The sequence below is a fragment of the Neoarius graeffei genome, chromosome 5, assembly GCF_027579695.1.
Source record: "Neoarius graeffei isolate fNeoGra1 chromosome 5, fNeoGra1.pri, whole genome shotgun sequence".
NCBI lineage: Eukaryota > Metazoa > Chordata > Actinopteri > Siluriformes > Ariidae > Neoarius > Neoarius graeffei.
Genome location: NC_083573.1, coordinates 8000133 through 8011058, shown reverse-complemented (window position 1 = coordinate 8011058; position 10926 = coordinate 8000133). Strand labels below are relative to the sequence as shown.

At 41.5% G+C, this 10926-nt stretch overlaps 1 protein-coding gene across 1 annotated transcript in view; it reads right to left on the bottom strand.

Moving 5' to 3' along the window:
- The window catches only part of LOC132885825 (troponin T, slow skeletal muscle-like), a 31526-nt gene that overhangs the window by 319 nt on the left and 20281 nt on the right, over nucleotides 1-10926 (bottom strand). Inside the window, exons 4-10 of the mRNA XM_060920341.1 lie at nucleotides 3894-3954; nucleotides 3697-3813; nucleotides 3253-3330; nucleotides 3030-3150; nucleotides 2838-2955; nucleotides 2658-2748; nucleotides 34-74 (exon numbers count right to left, since the gene is read on the bottom strand). Of these exons, the coding sequence (XP_060776324.1) occupies nucleotides 34-74; nucleotides 2658-2748; nucleotides 2838-2955; nucleotides 3030-3150; nucleotides 3253-3330; nucleotides 3697-3813; nucleotides 3894-3954 (627 nt within the window). The remainder of the gene's footprint in view (nucleotides 1-33; nucleotides 75-2657; nucleotides 2749-2837; nucleotides 2956-3029; nucleotides 3151-3252; nucleotides 3331-3696; nucleotides 3814-3893; nucleotides 3955-10926) is intronic.

Here is a 10926-nt window from a genome sequence, read left to right as displayed (position 1 = left end):
TTTCATCTAGCACGCTGAGAAAGATCATCTTACAATTTTTGGGCGTGGGAGAGGCGATTGAGAAGGACGACCATCTAGATAGAGACCAAAAAGAACAAGAGATCAGTTGCAAAGTTAGCGTAAGTGGAATATCATGGACATTTATTTATTTCCTTTAAAGGACATGGGACATGGATTTTTTTCTGGGTATACAGTAATTATGTATAAAGGACATAAGAAATGCCATCTAAATCACTGCAGGGCGTCAAAAATGTGAAAATCATCACATTATTCAACTTTTTTATACATCAGCGTAAAACAATGATTCGTTAATGAGCTAGGCGGTCACGTGACCCGTGACGTCACAAAAACTTTCCAAGGAGCCAGCGCTTGGGAATCTAATGTAAACAGGTTACCGAAATGGACACCATCGACAGTGACATTCCCGATGTTTCACAGAGATGTGAAGTTAGACCCTATCAATTCGAACCAATAGCTGGAAATTCACATGAACATGGATCTTGTCTTTACTCTGACGGGTCAGATGATTCTGAGAGTGAGAGTTCATTCAGCCCTCATGAAACTGAAAGCGGTCGGCTGGATAACACTTCCTGGTAAGTTAAAAACAATTCTGCTCAAAGGCTAATGATCTGTCGAAAGAAGTATTATTTTTGTATCATACATTGAAAGTTCATCATAGATCTAGCTAAAGTCCGTTGCAAGCTAGGTTTTTTTTGCTGATATTTTTCGAGATTGATTGAGATACAATGCTTCCAGAGTCCGAGATGAAGGCTACATCCACACGACAACGGCAACGAGATGTTATTTAAAAATATATCGCGTCCAAATGGGCAACGATCAGTAAAATATCAGGTCCATATGGCAACGCAACGCTTGCTGAAAACGATGCAATACACATGCCACACCTCTAGGGGCGCTGTAATACGGTCCCTTCGGAGACACCAGAACAATAGAAAAAGTAAGGACGCATGCGCATAAACTATTATGCGCGAGACTTCATATTAGCCACAAAGTCAGGAAAATCTGTTCGTAAAATTACATTATAATGACCAAATACAATGAAAAGTATTTTTCCAGTCTCACCTGTGAAAGGTAATCCCATGTGATCTCGTTTGGACGGCAAACCTGTTGGTACAGTTAAACGCAGCACAAGAATCTTTATTCTCTGCTTTGACCCATCCAATATGGCGGCGAGGATGACGTATGATTCTGCGCGGAAGGCGGTGTCTTAAATGGTCCGGAATAAATTGAATGCTACACGTTGATGGATTAATTTGCTCTTCTACGCCCTTTTTGAGGAATGTATTGTAGGACTAAAACCAACATCTGAAGAGGTGAGATCGCTCCTTTTTTTCCCTATTTTTGCTGGCGGGATTGACTCTGCCCTAAGGGCTATTCTCTCTCTCTCTCTCTCTCTCTCTCTCTCTCACTTTGCACAATTACATAATAAATATTCACAGTGAAAATATTTTGTAAGCGCGTTTCATGAACCAAGTTATAGGATTTGTTGACAACTTGCATCGAGTTCGTTACACTTCTACCCGGCGTGAAGCACTCACAGTCATGTGGTTGTGACGTCATCGTAAACAAATCTGTTCTACTCATCCAGACGACTTCGCAACGGCAATGTTGCCAGATCTTTCCACTCTGGAACCCGTTCTCAAAAAGATTGCGTTTTGGGCACCCAAAACGCCGGTGCCGTGTGGACGCCAGGCCGAAACGATAAGCAATTGTATCGGAGTCACCTGAATCCGTTGCCGTGTGGACAGGGCCGAAAACATTCAAAATGGCGAAACGAGTCAGAATTATGATAATCAATAATTGATACACCCAAAATTATAATACTAATCCTTACCGCATGAGGCCCATGGTAAAACCACACTTCCAGGAGGGGCTGCCGTCTGCCTCCCAAGCCGGCCGAGAGCGCTCCTCGTCGGGCACGGCCAGGTGGGCGAATGCCCTGGTCCGTCCGCCCTGTCTAAAAAAAATAATGGTACAACTCCGAGTGAAGGTATCAATGCGCTGTCGAAGCGCGCAGAAGGTGTTAGTACGCCTGTCATTATAGCACGGACTTTCCATAGCATAGAAAATCGCCACGTTTCAATTTGTGTAACTGAACTTGTTTCATGTCACTGGTCATATAAACCTATGTAAACAGGAAAAACGCGGAAGAGTTTGGTCGCATCTAACTACAGCCCCAAAAAATACCATTGGCCATACTGAGCCTAGCTACATTGCTAACAGGAGTGACAGCGCGTCTGACTGACTGGGAGGTCGCAATACACCATGATGTTCAATGTACGTTAAACACTCTAAAAACGAAACAATTTTCTTGTCATCCAAGACACAAAAACTATTTTGTCGCATTCGTCATCATCACGATTCACACTTCTCCATATTCATCTACCCGCTTGTGCTGTACCCGAAAGTTTTTGTGACGTATGATCACGTGACAGCGGCTCTTCCGGTTGTAAAATATGCATATCGGAGCTCGAGCAGAAATGCCATATAATCATCACGAATATAACGATTTTGCTGAATTTAATAAATAATTTTGTATTTGTTGATGCAATTATTTCATATTTTTAATGGAAAGAAACTGATATAGCGTGCATGTATGTTTCATGTCCCATGTCCTTTAAGAGAGACAGTCTCACCTCGTATTTCTGTCTCCTCATCTCCTCAATGAGGTCAAACTTCTCCGATTCCAGCTGGTAGATCCAGTCCCACATCTCTCGAGCCCGCTCTCTATACACACACACACTTATTTAACATGTCGTATCGACAGAATTCAGCACAATACCGTTTACTTGAACTAATTCGTGTGCGTGAGGAACCTCAGGCCGTCCTCTCTCAGGTCGTCAATAGCGAGAGGTTTGCGTCTCTCGGCCAGAGTCTTCCTCTTGATCTCTCGCCCAGTTTGTCTCTTCCCTCGTCTCTTCAGCTCCGCCTGCGTCATGAAACAGACAGAGCGGGACGACTCAAGAGACGGGTCAAGGGAGAGCTGGAGAAAAGTCGTGAAGATCGAAACGAGACCTTGGCGAGAAATCCTCCGAAATGAGCTCCCATGTTGGACAGGACCTTCTTCTTCTTCGCCTCGTCGTCAGCCCGCTTTTTTGCCTCCTCATCCTCTTTCCTCTGTCGCTCTTCCTGCAAGCGACAGTTCGATTAAACCAGTACGCACATTCGGGCTGTTTTCCGAACTCCTGCTTCCTCTGTATGAAACGTGACATTGTGGATCCTCGTTCTCACCGCAATCCTCATCTGCCTGACTCTCTCTTTCTCTGCTCGTACCCTCTGCTGCTCGGCTCGCGCAGCCCTGCGGTTCTCCTGACACGTACACAAAACAGCCCCAGACCATCACTGATCCACCACCATACTGTACACTCGGTTTGGGGGTTTGTTCTTTTATGCTGTTAGCTTTTTTCATGATCGAAAAGGTCAGAAGCAACCAAAAGTTCAGAGATCATGCTCAATCTTTTTAAAAATAAATAAATCATCTTTCATTGCTGACAATGCATATTTAAAATATTCTATGGGGTGCCAATAATTTTGCCACAGTATATTTATTGAAATGTGTGGACTCCCCCCCTCCCCGAGAAGAAAGGTAGGATTGAAATGGTTGTACAATTATACAATCCACTCTTATGAAGGGTGCCAATAATTCTGGAAACAAGACATGAAAGGATTTCCCACAATTCTCTCTTTCAACGCGATCAGCTCCTCCTCTTCTCTCTTCCTCTGGACAAAGTGGACGGCAATCAACGTCTGCAGCTCCACCAGGTCTTTCTCCATCCGCTTCCTGTGGATGTCCTACACACACACACACACACACTGTGTGTACATGGAGAAATTCACACGTGTATGATGAATCACGTGACGTGATAACTCACATCAAAGTCCACGCGCTCTCCTTCTGGGATTTTCGGAGCAATGTGCTGAGAGTGCACTGGCCTGCGCATTTAATCACACACAGCACAATCTGTTTAACTGTGAAATGGTGTGTGTGTGTGTGAGGAAGCTTGAATGCATTGTGGACGTACTTGTGCTTGGGCCTTTCCTCTTCTAAAGCCAACCAGGAGAAAACATAGAAGATAAACAGCAATTTGGTAACATTGTCATCCGTGTACACCTCAAGCATTTAAACCGATATCCACTAGAGGGCACATTTGAGCCCCCCCCAAAAATCTTCGCCTCCATCTTACTAATCTTTACTGATTTACAGTGGTGCTTGAACGTTTGTGAACCCTTTACATTTTTCTATATTTCTGCATAAATATGACCTACAACATCGTCAGATTTTCACACAAGTCCTAAAAGTAGATAAAGAGAACCCAGTTAAACAAATGAGACAAAAATATTATACTTGGTCATTTATTTATTGAGGAAAATGATCCAATATTACATAGCTGTGAGTGGCAAAAGTATGTGAACCTTTAGAATTAGCAGTTACTTTGAAGGTGAAATTAGAGTCAGGTGTTTTCAATCAATGGGATGACAATCAGGTGTGATTGGGCACCCTGTTTTATTTAAAGAACAGGGATCTATCAAAGTCTAATCTTCACAACACGTTTGTGGAAGTGTATCATGGCATGAACAAAGATTATTTCTGAGGACCTCAGAAAAAGCGTTTTTGATTCTCATCAGGCTGGAAAAGGTTACAAAACCATCTCGAAAGAGTTTGGACTCCACCAATCCACAGTCAGACAGATTGTGTACAAAGGGAGGAAATTCAAGACCATTGTTACCCTCGCCAGGAGTGGTCGATCAACAAAGATCACTCCAAGAGCAAGGCGTGGAATAGTCGGCGAGGTCACAAAGGACCCCAGGGTAACTTCTAAGCAACTGAAGGCCTCTCTCACATTGGCTAATGTTAATGTTCATGAGTCCACCATCAGGAGAACACTGAACAACAATGATGTGCATGGCAGGGTTGCAAGGAGAAAGCCACTGCTCTCCAAAAAGAACATTGCTGCTCGTTTGCAGTTAGCTAAAGATCACGTGGACAAGCCAGAAGGCTATTGAAAAAATGTTTTGTGGATGGATGAGACCAAAATAGAACTTTTTGGTTTAAATGAGAACCGTTATGTTTGGAGAAAGGAAAATACTGCATTCCAGCATAAGAACCTTCTGTGAAACATGGTGGTGGTAGTATCATGGTTTGGGCCTGTTTTGCTGCATCTGGGCCAGGACGGTTTGCCATCATTGATGGAACAATGAATTCTGAATTATACCAGCGAATTCTAAAGGAAAATGTCAGGACATCTGTCCATGAACTGAATCTCAAGAGAAAGTGGGTCATGCAGCAAGACAACGACCCTAATCACACAAGTCGTTCTACCAAAGAATGGTTAAAGAAGAATAAAGTGAATGTTTTGGAATGGCCAAGTCAAAGTCCTGACTTTAATCCAATGGAAATGTTGTGGAAGGACCTGAAGCGAGCAGTTCATGTGAGGAAACCCACCAACATCCCAGAGTTGAAGCTGTTCTGTACGGAGGAACGGGCTAAAATTACTCCAAGCCGGTGTGCAGGACTGATCAACAGTTACCGCAAATGTTTAGTTGCAGTTATTGCTGCACAAGGGGGTCACACCAGATACTGAAAGCAAAGGTTCACATACTTTTGCCACTCACAGATATGTAATATTGGATCATTTTCCTCAATAAATAAATGACCGAGTATAATATTTTTGTCTCATTTGTTTAACTGGGTTCTCTTTATCTACTTTTAGGACTTGTGTGGAAATCTGATGATGTTTTAGGTCATATTTATGCAGAAATATAGAAAATTCTAAAGGGTTCACAAACTTTCAAGCATCACTGTATGTTACACATGGTTTTTCTTTTCATGTTTTTTTCTCCAGGGGTCGATCCTTGGACCATTACTATTCAACCTTTATATGCTCCCACTTGGACAAATTATCAAGAACAACTCAATTTTGTATCACTGCTATGCAGATGACACCCAAATTTATTTTGCTCCATCACCTAATGATTATGCCCCCCTCGAATGTCTCTACCAGTGTATCGACCAAATCAACAACTGGATGTCACAAAATTTTCTTCAGCTGAACACGGATAAAACAGAAGTAATCAGTGGCGTGCACAGATAGACACGAGGTGGTGCTCAAGCACCTGCCCCTCTGCCCAAAAAAGTGCCCTTTTGAAATTTTTTTTTTTTTACAGTTTACTGAGGCCAATGTCGACATGATCTTTTAGAAAAGCCACGGCATTAAAAGCGTGTGTGAAAATAATGTCCCGATGTGTGCCCCCTCCGCGCACACACCGGACCTCTGTCTCTCTTGCTCTGTCACGTGAACAAGCGTTCAGTGCATTCAATGTGAGGTTGCAGCAGCATAGCGTCCTGGAAGCCACGGCCTTGTCGTAGAGCAGACAACACATCGGGCAGTCAGTCAGCCAGCTCTTCCCCTGCCCCACCAGCCAGGTAACACATGAATCGAGTGAAAGTGTATTGTTTGCCCTCTAAGCCCAAGCTGTAATTATTTTGTCGTGAAGTAGCCCATCGCATACAGAAACAACCGCACACAAGTATTATATTTTTTGCTAGACCATTTTCAGATTTAGGAAAACAAAAATTTCTTTTTCCATTTTGTTCAACTAGAGATTCCTGGCAAAGTCAAAAAGCCTTGATGTAATAAATTAACATTAAGTGGTTGTTTTACACCTTTAAAAACTAAAACGGGTCAGTGGCGACCCGAACACAAGAGGAGGGTTAAATCTCAGACTTTTATAATAAGGTGTTCCACATGCGCAAAAAAGTGCCCTTTTTCCCCCCAGAGCACTTGCCCCCCCAAAATGTCTGTGCACGCCACTGGAAGTAATTCTATTTGGGGAAAAAAGATGAAAGACTCAGGATTACCACTATTCTTGACACAAAGGGGATGAAAACAAAAGATATGGTTAAAAATCTTGGTGTTTTCATTGACAGCGAGCTAAACTTTGACAGTCACATGAAAGCAATCACTAAATCGGCATTTTATCACCTAAAAAACATTTCCAAACCAAGAGGACTTGTGTCAAAAAATGATCTGGAAAAACTTATACATGCCTTCGTCTCTAGTAGGGTTGATTACTGCAATGGCCTTTTCACAGGCCTGCCAAAAAAGACCATCAAACGACTTCAGCTGGTTCAAAATGCAGCAGCGAGGGTTCTCACACGAACAAAAAGAACAGAGCACATTACTCCAATTCTAAGGTCCCTTCGCTGGCTTCCAGTAAGCTACAGAATTGACTTTAAAGCATTGCTGCTGGTGTACAAATCTCTAAATGGTACAGGGCCCGATTACCTCTCTGATATGTTGCAGCGGCCTAACCCAATCAGATCTACCAGATCAAAACAGCAAAATTTACTGGTAAAACCTGTTGTTAAAACAAAGTGTGGTGAAGCAGCTTTTAGCTACTAGAGCCTAATCTAGGAATTTGAAAATAGGGGACAGGTCCCTCACTAGTTGTAGAAACAGGGGACAGAAAATATTAACATGGGTAAAAATATACCTCATTTGTTCCAGTTAGTGGGGACAGAAAGATAAGCAAGAGTACATCTATAAACAGAACAGTTTTATTAATCTTTACTTTTAGAATATCATTAACATAATACTAAATTGAACTTTCAACAAGAAAAATTAAACAAATTACTCAAAAAAAAAAAAACTAGCAATCATGTAGAATGTGTAAGATTACCAGGACTACAAAAATGCAGAAAAATAGGCTTTACTTATCCAAATGCTCCTGTTGGTTCAAAAGTTAAAGTGCAGAGAACCTCACAGCACAACATGAAGTTACCTTAAAATATAATATAAATGCCTCAGCTTTCATGTAAGAAAAAAAACTATTAATACTAGTACTGTGTGCAGGCAGTCTCTCCTGAAGACTAAATTAAACAATAATTATAAACTAATAAAATAAATGGCTCAGGCTTCATAGAAGAAAAAAACCCCAATTTGAACAGAATCTCACAGTATGATGCTGAAGCTGCCTAAACAATGGAAAATAAAATATCATTTTGGCAAAAATGTTGGCATCCATTAATTTCTTGTATTAAGTAAAAAAAAAAAAAAAAGTGCACACAGTCCTTCACTGTAAACATAACACACTTTCAGTAACAGAATTTAAGCCTACATAAACACTGACTCGCACATCATGCAATGTTGCCAGATACTGCTGACGTTTTCCAGCCTAAATATGTTCAAAACCCGCCAAAATGCACTTAAAACCGCCCAATCTGGCAACGTAGTTTGTCGACGTCACCGCAAGACGACGCCAACGATTGGATATAATAGTTCAAAAAACTGTTTTACCCGCTAAATAAACCATTCGGAATACTTCGGTCCTTTCCGATTGGTGTGTAAACAACACTATATTTACCGCAGTGCTTGCTAGCTGGTGCTGACAAATTGATACGCACAAGATTCAGTAAAACGCGACTACACGCTCTCTACTTATAAATGCGCGACAAAATGAATAGATACGCGATATCACTCTCGCGCCCAAAAAGTGGATGTGCGACAGACAGATAAAAAAAAAAACGCGTATTACGCGCCCTAGATTAGGCTCTGAGCTACTATGCAGTACAGCTATCACGGGCGATTGCTCTAAGACAACGAGGGAGGCTCAGCCTCCTCTAAAAATGACGAACATCGTGTAGGATGAATTGCGCTAGGCTTATGTTATAGCCGACCTTATAACATTGCTATTTCAGATCCAGAATCATAGAAATATATGTGCTCAACCCAACTACAGTGCGAAATCATTCCGTTATAACTTTCCCCAGTTCGCCTAATGTGTGCGTGAGTTTCTCCCCCTCGTGACAGCGCGATGCAGCCCAGCCTCAGTGCACTTCAATGGCATTTGGGAGCTATGCGCTTTTCAATCTCAAAATGCAAGACGGTTATTGGACAAATACTGCGAAAACGCCCGCCCACCGGACTCCCAGCCTCACAGTGGGAGGGACATGGCAGTTTCCGCGAGGAGACTGGTGATTGGTGAAAGCAGCCGGATATTTTCTTTGATTGACAGCTCGTTTCAAATATAGACAGGCAGCGCTGAATCTCAGTTCAGTCCCATGCGGATTCGCAAGTGCTGTGGTGTATTGTAAGAGATCGGCTTACATTTCAATTTCATTCATTACATATGGTTTCTACCAGCTGTTTTAGTTTGTATATATTTTCATTGTAAATAAAGTGTTGTCAAGTTTGCTATCTTAGTTCCAGAAATTTTGTTTGAGTGACTGAACTTGAACTTGAGGGGGCTAGTCAGCTAGCAAGAAAGCTGCGCATGGATGCCAAGCATTGCTGATTTAATTTTGGCGAAGCCATTTGCCAGTCTTCCTTTCGAGGAAAAAATTAAAATTAAAGAGCAGGGTAGACCAACGCCTCAAATTGACTTGGTGAAAAAGGTAGGGAATAATACTCGTTCCTTTCAGCTCTCCTGGTACGAGAAAGTGAATTGGCTAACAGCAAGTGACCCACATCAACAACAGTGAATAGGCTACTTTAGTAATACGTCATGGATGGACCAAAAATATAGAATCTATTTAAAATGTTTATGCTGAGTATATTATATTGGAATATATATTTCTCTGGATATGAATTAAACACTGCTACAATTTGGAAAACATTTTTAAACAAAAACACAGCCGAGAACATTTCACACTACAGACCTGGATTAAAAGTGAAGGGTTATCAAAATTGTCAATAAAACATTTCTCAGTCAAAATAAGTAAAATATAGGGAAAGTGTCATTGAATGAAATGTGTGGCACCCAGCTCTATGTTTGGCTCCCCAAGGTCAGTGCTTGTGCCGATTCCAGAACACTCTGCTGTTACTGCTGAGGTTCCTGACAAAGAGCTGCTTTCAATAATGATCAATTTTTAAACAACATGCCACAATTTTAAAATATAAAATGTTAAAATATACCCCCCCCAACACCACCATCATGTATATTGGACAGTAGGCTAATGGGCCAAAAGAACCTGTTATTTCACAGTTTGTGACCCTGCCAACAATCAGCCAGATCAGAGGCAAGAGTATGGGCAAAATTGATGTGTTTTTTCTTTTAAAATCTGGAAATATCGTAACCGACCAGCCTCCCGTTTGAAAGACGACCAGCCACCACTGACAGCTATGGAACCAACTCCCAGAGGACATCAAAAATGCTCCTGCTGTTGGCAGCTTCAAATCTAGACTAAAGACCAAGCTGTTTTCAGATGCTTTCTGCTAACTGATAAATATCATCTTTACATGTTTTAAACTTTACTTAACTTTTATTCTATTTTATTCTGCTGTTTTTTTTACTGAACTTTTACTTCATTTTATTATTTTATTTCTACTATTGTTTAATTCTTATTTTTTTTCTCTCTTCCCCATTTATTTTATGTAATTTTATTTCCTATTGTTTACTGTTTTGCTTTTACCTCTGTAAAGCACATTGAACTGCCACTCTGTATGAAATGCGCTATATAAATAAACTTGCCTTGCCTTTTTAAAACCTTCCACGATCATCACGGCGACTCTTCTCATGAGCTGCGTCTCAAATCGAAAACTACTACGCCGACGCATCAAGTCAATTTTCTAGGATTCTCAGTCCGAGTTCAACCCAGTGTTCAAGTCCAAGTCATTAAAGAAAATTTCGAGTTGAGTCCGAGACTCCAACTGCACCATTTGATGGTGGCTGTTTCTGCGCCATTAACATTAACACGACGTATGAACAGGTGAATGTGCTTCTCTTTATCAGGGAGCGCGAAGTATTCTGTCAGAGGTGGTTGGGAGACGGATGTCAGTGCAGAAGGTGTGTTTATTAATTCAAGTGAAGACACGTAAACGATCCAGAACGGCAGGAAAAATCGTGAAACAGGCTACTGTCGAGTCAGCAGAATCAAAGACAAGAAACAGGAAATCAGGAAACCAA